This window comes from Pezoporus occidentalis, unplaced genomic scaffold (assembly GCF_034315485.1).
Source record: "Pezoporus occidentalis ecotype Australia unplaced genomic scaffold, CSIRO_AGI_Poc_V1 ctg36, whole genome shotgun sequence".
Taxonomy (NCBI): domain Eukaryota; kingdom Metazoa; phylum Chordata; class Aves; order Psittaciformes; family Psittacidae; genus Pezoporus; species Pezoporus occidentalis.
In genome coordinates, this window is record NW_026915591.1 from 4,788,045 (window position 1) to 4,800,846 (window position 12,802).

Consider the following 12,802-nt stretch of genomic DNA (forward strand, 5'->3'; position numbering starts at 1 on the left):
ATGAAGCAGGGAATAAGCAGGACAATGAAACCATTTGGTTTGAATTTTAAACCAAACATTTTTACAAACCAGCTTGATAGACCAATTTCTATACTAATGCCAAAGATAAAACTAGGAAGCCCTGGTTATTCTACTTCACTGTAATTCCCACTTGAATTATTTCACATTTAAACACTAGGTGTGTTACATGGACTTCTTAAATATGATGCTGATGGACTTGCTGTCAAAGAGCTAAAGCTATGACCTAACCTGATCTCCTGGGCAATTCAGTCCCTAAATCCAGGGATTTGGCCATCAATTGCTGCTAGTATGCTCATACAGCAGGCAAAAGTTCATAACCTACATAAATCTTACTGAAACTTAATTCTGACATTGTATTCAGATTTATTCACCTTTAAGGAAAAGACGCTTTAATCTCAGAACACACAGCCTTTCCAGCATAAGTGGTACTCTACGTATCATACACAGAAAGTCACATTTGCTTTGAATGGGTTCCTATTAACTAGAACTCTAAATGTTAATTAATAGCCAACTTGGATATATCCTGGAGTTACATCTCAGCTACATTTGGCAGCAATGTGAGCACTTCCATTACAGTTCAGAGAGCTCTAAGAACTATCTCAGCTCTATGAGTAACAGCAAATCCAGGTACAACTACAAAGCAGCATGAAACAAAGTGGCTTACAAACTTAAGTTAGCAGATGCAGCTTCACTGATACCAAGCATTAAAACTGTTTATTCAAATCCTGTTTGAGATAAATACTCGGCAAATTTATGAACACCACATACTAATACTCAACAAAACAGAACCATTCTTTCCAAACTAAGTAAAAATTGTGAGAAGTAGCTGCACAAGCATTACCAATCCAAGCCATTTAAGTAACTTACACCAATGCAAAACATTTTAAGAGTTACCACGGGTTTCTCTGGGAGGCTTGAGAGAACTTAACCAGGGTCAAATTTTACAAAGTTTTACCCAGCAGAAAACCAAACAATTATATAAAGTGTATTTTGCTTAATTTTTAATTTTTGGTATATGCTGTCACGCTTTGGTATGCATTTCTATCAAGTACCCTGAATTTCTCTTAAGCAGCCCTGCAGAACTTTATGTAGAGTATCTACTACTCTGTAGGTGACACATTAAAGGAGTGCATTTCCACAAAGTGACAGGAAGCTTCTTACCACCAGTACTCAGAACTTTTGCCAAGCAATTACACACATCCCTGGCTCCCAACAGCCATGCTGTGAGTTGGACAAAACTTGAGGTTTTCGTTTGTTTGCTCCCCATCATCACCTTTATGGAACCACAAAGTATCAGGAAAATGGTAATTACATTGGTCATAAGTCATCTAATGAAAGCCCCTGTGTCATCCATAAATACTAGAAAGGGGGTAAAACAGCCAGGATAAAGTCCCCATAGAAAATACTAAAACTGCATATAGCTTTAGTAAGTAGTGATTAACAATTAAGAGATAGATGCAAGATTCATTCCAAGTGTTATTTCACTGTTAGTTCCAAAACTGCAGAATTCCCTTTCGACCTCACACATCACTCCTAATGCTGTTTACATCTCTAAGTGTTCTATGGCAACACCTCACCTCTACCGAGGTGACAAGATTTCCTAAGGCAGAGGTAATTCTGTAAAACTCAAACCTTTGCACATAAAAGCTGTGACAGAACAGCATTATGCTTTCAAAGACAGGTACTGGGAAGGACTAACATGAAAATGCTTGAACCAAATACCATTTACAACACCAATAATTAACATCTAGAAATCAAATAATGGAATACAGTTGTTTGATTCTGATAAAGAGCCTCATATAGGAAAGAGGTCCTTTCTTCTGGCCAATCTGCTTTATATGATGCAGTTACAGGAGAGCTCCTGCTGAACACAGAGATAGCAAACATACACAACACCAGATTATAGTACCTTTATATGGTTTTCAATTTCTACCATTTCTGAATTCTTCGAGAATTTCATTTCTCATGCAAAATTGTTTGATTTAGCAGTTTGAATGTAAACAGGTAAGACCCCCAGAAAACAAGACCAGAAGCCCCATCTTCCATAACTGTATTAATTTCTACCTGCAGAAAACAAACTAAAGCCAACAAAAGCATTGAACAGCTCTACAACAGGCAAAACAAACAGTGTCTGTTGACCACACACAACATGAGCATAGTAGGAAAGAAGTGATACATTTCTAACAGCTGACATGACCACTGGCTGCATAGCAGTGAACAGAACTGTACTTGTGTCTAATGATTACAGGCAGATACACTAAGCACAGACATACAAACACATGCAGATTGAAGATTAAACAGGTTTCCATGCGCCATATGAAACAAGATTGCAATCCAAGCTCACAAACCCTATTTTGCCTGCTTGTAGAGATGCTGCAAACCACAAACCACAAAGGAACAGTATGAACTGTTACTTCAACATCACTATGCAATGCACAGAAGGAAAAAAAAGCATTATATTAAATGCAGTTTTTTGTTTTTTTTTTACAAAAGGCTATGTTATTCAAGATCTTAAAGTCAATAGAGAAACATTAAATTACAACAAGCTCTAAAAGAAGACTAGCAACTTAAAGAGTGCATTTTTTACAGTAAAACAGAACCAGGGAGAACGCTTGATTTTTCAGGTCATATACAGTTTCACAAAACATCACTGTGTCATAGATGGGATTAAACTGGGGTTTTTTTAAGTCTTTACTAACAGCAGTCCAGGAATAACACACATATTACAGAAGCCAGGCACAGGATAATACCAAGGTAGTATTTCTGAAATACCACTGGACATCTAGGCAAACTTCTGGACATCTAAAAAACTTGATTTAAACCATAACTCATCAATTCACTAGCTACTTTTAGAGACTGAGTTACAAAAAAGGGTAACAGTCATAAGACATCTTCCATTTTTCTGTATACATCCACCACATGTATTTAATAACAATTTTCAAGTGCTGTTTGTCTGCATTTTAACAAACTGCAATTTCTATCCAAATGCACAAGTTATCTTGTAAAAAGTGAGTCATCCACCACTTCCTGGCATAGTCAGAAGTGAAACTGCTAAGCTGTATCTGCTTTGTAAAAGATTACTAAAGGCCATATCTATTACGAAACACTTCAGCAGTTAGACAAACAAGTACGAACATACTTTGCAGTTTACTCCCTGAAGATTTAAAGATAAAATTAAGTTACAATTACTGATTCAAGTCCTATTTGAAAAATAGAAACTGAAAGCTGCTACCTGAAAAAAAAGGAGCATGTATTAATAGGAGTCTTTTGGTACACCTATTAACTGCTTCAGAAAGTTATCATAAGAAATCACAGAAATAAATATTAATATAAAATAATCCTTTCAGCATGAGGTTGGACAAGACAACTTCTAAAAGTCCCATCCAACCAATATCCTCTGATCTTATGAAAATCTGAACCAAGTTTATTCCATTAATGCATCTGCTATATGTAAATAACATCTCAATTTTCTCAAATAATTTCTATACACATGCACATTTATGATACATATTACACTAAAAACATTGCCAAAAGGTGATGACAACCCAATAATGAGAAATACTGAATAAAAAGCAACTTAAAAAACATAAAAAGCTAAAACATTTCCTCTGATCTCTACTAGTCACAGGTTAGCCCAAAGAAGAAAGCTACAATAAAGCTATAGCTGTTACAAAACTTGCAATATAAAGTGTAAATTTGGGGGCAAAAGCGTCTTTCCCTTCCCCCCCCCCCCCAAAAAAAAAACAAAACCACACAAACAATCAAACCCCCACAAAAGAAAAAACAGTAGAAATGAAGGACAACATGAAGGAATTATTCGGACTGATCATGAACAGATAAAGTCAACAGATTACTGGCTTGATGCTAGATATGACTGCATAAATATTTAAGCAATGCTAAAGAACAGTGATGTTTTTGGTCTGCTTTCAAAAATGCAGAATGACATTAGTTTTTTATAATCATAAATGAAACATCCTATTCTATTGGTAATAAAAACCGTAAGATACAGCAAGTGTTACTAATCATATGTCATCAAATCTGGCAAATTAGTATTCAGATTACTTCTTAAAGTCAGCCTGAAAAACATAGACAAGTAATACTTGGGTCCTTGCCATTTATTAAAAATACTAACAACTTCAAAATGATCATTATGTAAACAAAGCTTGAAGGAGAAACTTAATAGTCCAGCAAGACAGACAGGAGACTTTACTGCTTAAACTGTTGTAGATTTCTATCTTCAAGATTGCTTTTAAACATGTTAGGGTTGGTCTTTCCCAGCATTTCACTCTTTAAAAGAGGAATCTAAGTATTTGGCAATATATAGCATCAGTCATGCACCAATTCTTTCAGACTACTGGCAACCAGTGAGCGCATATAAAGTCTTATATATAAAGGTAAAGTAGATTAATCTTCCTTTCAATATAAGGAGAAAAATCTTAACAGTTTTAAACTGTAATAACACAAACCAAAACAAAATTAAGTAATTTTAAATCCGCTAAGGAGAGCGGAGTCAAAACAGTAAATACATAAATTAGACCTTTTACTTGTCAAATTAATCTCAGTAGACATAAAGGGGACCTATCACTTCAACAAAGCTTAATAGAGTGTATTAAATGTTTAGCTTGCAGTTAGTACGAAGAGCAATCTGAACTCTTTAATTACAGCTACTGTAACTCTGTTACTACAAATAACAGAAAGTACCAATATATGCTTTTTCTTTAAGTCAAGGCATCTAAATAGGCCTGAACTAATTATAAACCAAATCTGATCAGTAATCAATACACTGAACTTCAGTATAGCATGCTACTCCCCACCCCAAAAAAAAAGAAATTAATTGTACTGATTTTTAGAGTTAGCTCTTATGTCAGTGGGGAAAGAGCTATTGATCATAGCTCAACTCACTGTGAGCTGGAATCCTCTCAAGATGGAAGAGTCACTACACTTTGCTTAGGCAGTCTAAATAGCAAAGACAGTAAACTTGCTACAAGTTCTTCAAAACATCTGTCTTGATCTAAAATAGTTTCATGAAGCCCTTGTGCGCTCTAGCTAACAACATCCAGATTATATGGTAGGTATTTCCTCCTCAAACAATCCCAAAAGTCAGAATAAGGTAATTAGCAATATCATATGCTCTGAAAAATATTTTAAAACCATTAATCTTCCATGACACAAAAAGCCTTCTAGTTAAGGCACTCGATACAGCTAACCAAGAAACACAATGGAACACCATAACAAGCAATAAACAAAAAAACTATTAAGAGCTCCAAAAATCTGTATTAATACCAGTTACTACAGGTAGGCTTAGTACTAGCATTACACCAAGCAAAATAATAGTTACAGAAATGAAGAGGAAACTATATTCCTCTCCAGCTCAGGAGACTTGTGTTCTCATAATGAGGACAAAAAAAGAAAACAATCCCAAAGTAAGCAACACTGTCTAGCCAACAATGGCTAAGCAAAACCAAATCCCCAGGAGAGTTCAGTTCACTAACTAGACCATCGTAAGAATACATATTTCAAGGCAGCAGGGTAATGGTTTGGGGTTGTTTGGGTCTTCCTGATGCCACCCACCTCAAGCCATGCCAGAGCTCATCTAAGAGGCAGCAGCAATGTCAAACAATCACTTCCATGTTCACCATTTTCTAAACGGCACAATCTTTCAAACAAAAACAGTCTCCCTTTTACTGTTAACTTTTAAGATAGTACGCATAATTTGAAGTTTGAGTAATACAATGGAGCAGGTCTGATCTCATCACAAATAGTAACTTTAAGATACAGTTCTTATTATGGGTTTGTAATTGGCAGTCTTTAACATCTCTACCTATAGATTTCGTAACATTTTTTTGACTTGAACTCCCATCTCTGCAGATCTTCGCACAGATTATGAAGGAAATGCTTTGTCATTTTACTAGGCAAGAAGGAAGAAACAGGAAGATGCTTAACTATAGCTGCAATTCAAGTCACAGATACCAGACTTATTAACAAAACATGGCAAGGCACTTCTGGTAGGTCATTTACTTACCTCCACTTGCTGATTCTTGCTCATCCCCTTCAGGAAACGTAGCCTGGCTTGGTAAGCTATTCCTAGAACGAGTGACTGACTCTAAGTGTGAAGCCCTTCCCAACAGAGATAGCTCATCTAGCACCTCTCCTTCTTTGGCTTCCAAATCAGATTTTGAAGTGGTTAACTGTTTTATGTTTCCCGGTGCCATTAAACTATTTGGGTCATTTAAACAAGCTACAGTACCACTGTCCAGGCTCAATACTCTGGCGCGGTTCTTGGCACTGTTTGTGCTAGAAGTCCGGCGTGTAGATCGTTTTTTGCTAATTCCTTCAGAGCTTACATGGGTTTTGTGAGCATTTTCAGGCTCTGTGCCCCCACGTTCTTTAGAAATGTATTTGGTCTTTAGAGCACTGTACTTTCCCTCAGGAGACTGGCATGAATGGGAGGTGGTGCTGGAAGAGCTATCACTGCTGAACTGGTGAGCTGACTGCATACTTGAAGTCCTGCTTAAGTCACTTTGATCACTGGAGTCCTCATCGTGACAAAACACAGCACTGTGAGGTTTAGTACCAGATACACCTCGGAAAGAGACGTATTCCCTGTGCCGACTTGAATCAAAACTACTAGCCCGCTTTTTTCCTGTCCTTCTCCGGCTAGACTTGTGGGTAGAGGCTGTTCGATGTATTAAACTAGACGATTTTGGTCGAACATCTCCCTCTTTTTGTTTTCCACTTGTTTCTTTAGAACCTCTTGAATCCACTAACACAGCTAGTTTCTCACTCTGCTCATCTCTTTGTTCAGCAGCCTTTCCAGGTGGCCTGTCAGCTTGTGTAGTCAGTTCATTGGCATGTGGGTTCTTATTGGCCTCTTCTGAAGCAGAGGCACCAAGACCTTTTTGACTGTGCATCTCATCAGATGCATTAGAACCCTTTACCTCTTGAACACCACTGATAGTACTCACTTCCACAGCAGTCCTTTCGCTACTAGTCCTTTTGTCAGTAGTAGAACTACTGTCATCTGAGTCAACACCACAGTCCTTTTTCTTACCATCCTTTTTTTCTTCTCTAGGAGACTCCTCCTCATGTTCTGACAACACACTTTCTATATGTGTTGAGCTCGTATGTTCACTTTTATAGCTACTGATGGTACTGTTAGTGTCACGATCGGTCCCACTGCAGTAGCTTTCTGTTGAACCACTGCTTCTAGTACTCAGGCTTCTCAAACTGTCCACACTTTTGTCTGCTTTCAAAGATTTGCTCTTCCCACTCTTAACCAATGGTTGAGGGCTGCTACTTTTCAGAATGTCATCTAATTGAAAGACTCCCGAAATGCAAGAGTTCTCAGCCAAGGACTCTCTCGATCCAGAAGGGGGCTTGGAAGCTTCTAATTCACTGACAGGATCTAGTCCTCGTTTTTGCTGATAGAGAGGGAAGTCATTTAGTGAAGCATCTGGAAAAGCAACAGCAGAGCTAGAAGTCCTTGGTACACCTCGTGGTCTATGATCCTTCCTATAGGAGTGAGAATGCAGAGTTACAAGCGAAGCTACTTCCGTGTCACATGCACTGGCTTTAGACTGGTCCGCAAGCTGGTTGTTCGAGAGGCACACTTTGTCACTGCTGTCTCTTGGCAAATCCTGTCCAGAGGATAATGAAGGTTGGATAGAGACAAACGAGTCATTCGACACGAGACGAAAAAGCTTCCGATCTGTTGCCAAATCTGTTTAAACACATTTAAAAATACTCATGTAAGTTATAAACAACCAGTTGTAAAGCAAATTTTGTATCAGATAAAGTAAATAAACTGACAAATTCATTTGCAAGTACTATGCACTACATTACCATTTAAAAGTCTTCCTAGCACCTGAGCAAATCTGATACTTTATATACATAAAAAAGAAATCAACACCAGCCTAATCTTAGCAGCTAATAAAAGACAACACCATTCTGACAAGTCCAACTTCTCCATTGCTTGTGTGTCAGAATGTTTTTATACATCCCAAAGTTTCTTAATTTTATAAGTGTACCCTGCATTTTGCTTTACTTCCTACATACAAGGACCTGTTTGTTGCACATTAACTTTGAAATCATAAAAATACCAACAAAACCCACCTTTTCTACCAGATACCAACTAAGCTCACAGTTAGCAAAGATGCAGACACTGGCACAGGTCCAGTGGTATTAGAATGAGACTCCCTGCGAAGTTAGTGAATTTCACTACCATTAAAACCAGTGTTGTTAAAACAGATCATGAGGATTTGCTGTTAGCTCTTGTCAAAGATACTGATTCTATTACCCACCACAAGTAAAAACATCCACCTGCAGGTATTACTGAAAGTCTACTTTCCTTTCTGGTACTGTCACTAAAAACAGAAGATCTGGAGGCCAAGTTAAGTTAGTACAAACACTAAATTTTAGTAGAATGTATTGGTACATGTGTAACTTAAGAGACTTCACAAACAGTTCTGTTACAGAGCCGAAAGTAGAACACTGCTGTCTAATACAGCACCATGGCCACCTATAATCTTGTATTTTAAACATACTTTCTGCACTGAATAACGTAGTAACTGAAAGGAACCCACCAGTCTGATTAAACTGGCCAAAATGAACTATAGTATTCCTAGAGTTAACTTCCTGCTAATCAGCAAGTACTCTAAAATCAGCAAACAAAATAATTTCCCTACAATTTTATGCTTCATTTTAGTCTGAACAGACTTTTTCCTGGCAATAAAGGTACATGAAAAATGAGATCTGAAACAAAATTTGACAACTGAAGAATACAAACTAGCAGTTTCCTTACAGCCTAGCAAAACACAATTACAAAACTCTTGTAGCTTGCACATTAGAAGCTTGTAACGCCAAACACAGAACTCTATGCAGCATTATTTATTTTATAGAAAAGCATGCCTGACACATTTGGTTATACTGGAAACAAAAGCAAATTAGTCTACAGTGAAGTCCATGAACCCCAGGCCAATTTCAGCACGAGCAAGATTGTCTAGGGACATGCAAGCTAGCTATCTTTCAGCAGTAAGGAGAAAGTAAATACTTATTACCTCCTGGAAGATGGCAGAACAATAAACACACAGCAAAAGTATTCAAGCTATGCATCCCAGGAACTTAGATTAATTAAGAAACTGAGAACGTCAAGATCCCCTTTCTTAGTCTCTATCAACAAATTGCATGAATTTACTGAGCATGTTAAGCAAAGGGGCTTTGGTAACAAAATACCATGTTTAATATGCAGAAGAAATTTTACCTTGTTCTTCACTTCCTTCTTTACATAGGCTAGAACTCTGGCCAAGACTTAAACTGATATCATCAGAGGTCTTGGCAGTGTCAGTATCTCCTGTGAATTTTAAGAAAGAAGAGTACTAGTGCTCAAAATATTAACACATACATCTACATGCACCATAGATCTCCAACCTGTCACAAAAAACTGTTCGTTTTATGTCTTCATCCAAAGGTAAATAACAATTACAAGTAACCCAAATTCTCTTATCTGTCAGAAATAAGTATTGCCTACTCCGTTTCTTTTATTATATACACAAGAAAGTTTTCATTCAACTACACAGATCTTGCATGAAGAACAGGAAAAGTACCTTACACAGAAGCCAGTGGGGTTGCTGGCAAAAATTAAGGGTACATTGTAATAAAATACTTCTATAGATAAAAAACAGTAAGGAAAAAATCAGGAAGGTAAAAAACCCTCATCTCATTTTCTTCTCTTATTATTAACTTAATAAATTTGCAAGATAGCAAGTCTGCTAATTACAAATAATTTACCTTTTCACCTCAGAGAAATTCATAAGCCTTATACTGGACAATAATTGTGCTAGATACCAAGCAACCAGAAATAATCAAGTCGTGGAAATACGAAACAAGAAGGGTGACTGGCTGCCTAGAACTCAAAATAGCAGATAAAAGTCCACTCGAACAAGCCCCTTCGCTCTGCATTTACAAGTAGAAAACAAAAACCAAAACTGAAACAAAAAAACCCAACCTACAAACAAATCAACCAAAAAAACCAACCCCAAACCCTGTTGTTACATGGAAAGCAAAAGATGGATTACATGATATTCTCTCCTAGTATTTTACACACATAATATGCAACAGCAAGGAAGATTTCTTCCAATTAGTAAATGCTGTACTAAGCTCACAGAAAAGTTTTGAAAACATACAAGGTATTTGGAAACAAGGTTGTAAGGAACAGTGATCTGAAGTGCTACTTGCAAGGTAGTTTTAAGAAGCAGGTAAAAATCTCACCTTTGATGGTTGCTGCTGTTCCCAGACGTGATAACCCAGATCCAACCTAGAAGGAGGAAATTATGTAAAAAAGCTGTGAATTTTCATGAACTACCTAATTGTTGCCTATTACTGCAATGCATGCATTTGCCTATACACCTAGCAGAGATTTTCAAAGACACAAAAATATCCAACAGGACAGTACTGTGAAATCCTTCCTGACTCAGAATATTTCCACTGCAAACAGAAACAAGTCATTTAAGTACACACCCAACTATATCACTACATTGTTCTGTTTTATAGGTAGTGCACAGGAGATTTTACTATGCTAATTTTAAAAACAGTTTCTAATCTAGGAATTTTCCTTGAAAATACTTAATGTGGAAATAAACTACTGGTGTGGTAGTACACTAACTGCTGTTGTAAAGCTAAATGTTTAATGCAGTGATCATAGTTACCTAACAAGCTTAAAGAAAATACCATGTCTACCTGCTCACATAGTAAATACCAAGCTAAATGCAGAAACTGCTCCCATTGGAAAAGATACATTTTTTTTTTTACCAGGATTAGCTTTCAGGTCTGTCAGACTTGATGAAATAACCAGGTAACCACAGAACCTAGTGTAGTACATGGAAAGCTGCAGCAGCATGAACAGGGGATAGGCAGTATGATCCCTGCTGGCAGCTGAATAAACTTAAATCAATTTAACCTAATCATTTTACTGTATCTTATTCCTCTCCCTCATTCCTGCAAATGCAATTTTTCTTTTGAAGACAGTTTCCAAGGACACAGATTAGTTATCTCAAAGCAAGTAAAGTGGTTGGTGGAAAACTGCAATATTCTTTGATTTATTCTTGGATTTTAGCTACAATCACATTTCAAATTTACAGCATCTGCTTTTCAGCCATGTTCAAAGGCCAACTAGCAGGCATGTACCTCCTCATGTGTAAACTAGCTAGCTGCTTAAGTTTACAGTCTGCTTTTTTTATATACATCCTGTAACCTGTACCAGACTATTTTGCAGACATGCTAAACAGAACTTAGTCTTTCCTTCAGTAATATCTGCAGTATCACCTCTCTCAAAGAGCTCTGAACAGCACACAAAAGTGCATGGGTCAATTAAACTCTCAGAAATAAGACAGAACAGCACTCAAAGGCAAAATCTGAACCCAAGATACATAAAAATGATGGCAATCTGACTTTTCTGTATCGGGATGCTGCTTTTCAAAAATCCCTAGTTTAAATGACATTAGGGAAAAGAGCATAATTCTACTACTACTTCTCTGTAAACAGAACACATTTCAGGTAATCTGAAGATGTGTGCAGATTTTATTCACCCATACTACAGAAGAACAATGGCTTTGCTGCATGTAATGCAAAAAAAAAAAATCAACCAGAGCTTATTTAATGCATTTTCTTTATACACATTATACACTGCTTGTTCAGAGAGCTAATTAGAAAGATATTATAATACCACATCAAGGATTTCCATGTAATTCAAAAATAGCTTATGCATCTCTGATATGATGCCGCATTGCATAGTTTCAACATAACTATTTTGTCTGGCCAGGACAATCAACCTGACCTCCTGAAGAACTGGTAAAAGAAAGGTGCCATGACTGGGTAAACATCACAAGCCAAATAGAAGGAACAGCACACCGGCACTATGGAAGTTCAATGCATAAATTTATCAGACATAAAGGAAACAAAACAACTTCCCCAGTTAAATTACAAGGCAACTAGAGCATAATGAGTTGCATTAAAACATAACAGAGCCAAGTTCTTCAGCACTTCCATCTGGTGCTCAGCAGCCCTTACTTATTGCTTTATTCTCACCCCTTTTGAGATGTCAAAATTGTGATAATTTTGCAGAGGTCATCCTAAAACAAACAGATTTAGTCTTTCCATTTATATCAGGTTATCTTGCTTTGTACTTTCATAAATTAAAAATTTTGCCTGCAGAGTCTGAACTGTCTCAAACAATAACTTTCAGAAAGCCATTTAGCTTTGCAGGAGGTAATCAGCAATGGATACATTAACAGAAGACTCCTTAAATTCAGTACAACTGCAGTTTGCCAATCAAGCGTCTAAATGACAGGGAAAACAAAGCTAAGGGAGGAAAACAGAGCTGGAACATAAGAATGAAGTTTCAGCTTGAGCCATCTAATTGCTCACAGATACTAAAAGAAAGAGGAAAGCCCACCACAGAGGGTCTTGGTACTTATCAGACCATGCTCTGAGCAGTTTTCATTTACTAAATCAGAAGAAAGCTAACAGCAAAAGGGAGTTCTTTCTGATGGGACAGGAGGTTGCCTTATAAAACCCAGCCATTCAAAAAATGCAAGACGGGAAAAGCAAGAGCTATGAAGCTCAGAGAAAGTAATGCAACCCTAATAAAGCAGTTAATAAATACAGAAAGGTAAGCTATTTATCCTGAGAAAATTTAAAGGAAGTAATGGAAGAAAAAAAAAACAAAAAAACACAACAAAAAAAAAGGCAACAAACAAACCAGCAAGGATTACTTAACAGCTTGCAA

At 37.0% G+C, this 12,802-nt stretch overlaps 1 protein-coding gene across 11 annotated transcripts in view; it reads right to left on the reverse strand.

Moving 5' to 3' along the window:
* The window catches only part of PCNX1 (pecanex 1), an 89,888-nt gene that overhangs the window by 62,978 nt on the left and 14,108 nt on the right, over positions 1-12,802 (reverse strand). For all 11 annotated transcript variants that reach the window (XR_009967059.1, XR_009967058.1, XM_062630839.1 and 8 more), the window contains exons 4-6: positions 10,288-10,333; positions 9,281-9,370; positions 6,044-7,741 (exon numbers count right to left, since the gene is read on the reverse strand). Coding sequence is in view for 9 of the 11 variants with exons in the window: in XM_062630839.1 (XP_062486823.1) it covers positions 6,044-7,741; positions 9,281-9,370; positions 10,288-10,333 (1,834 nt within the window). In the remaining 2 variants the exon portion in view is untranslated. The remainder of the gene's footprint in view (positions 1-6,043; positions 7,742-9,280; positions 9,371-10,287; positions 10,334-12,802) is intronic.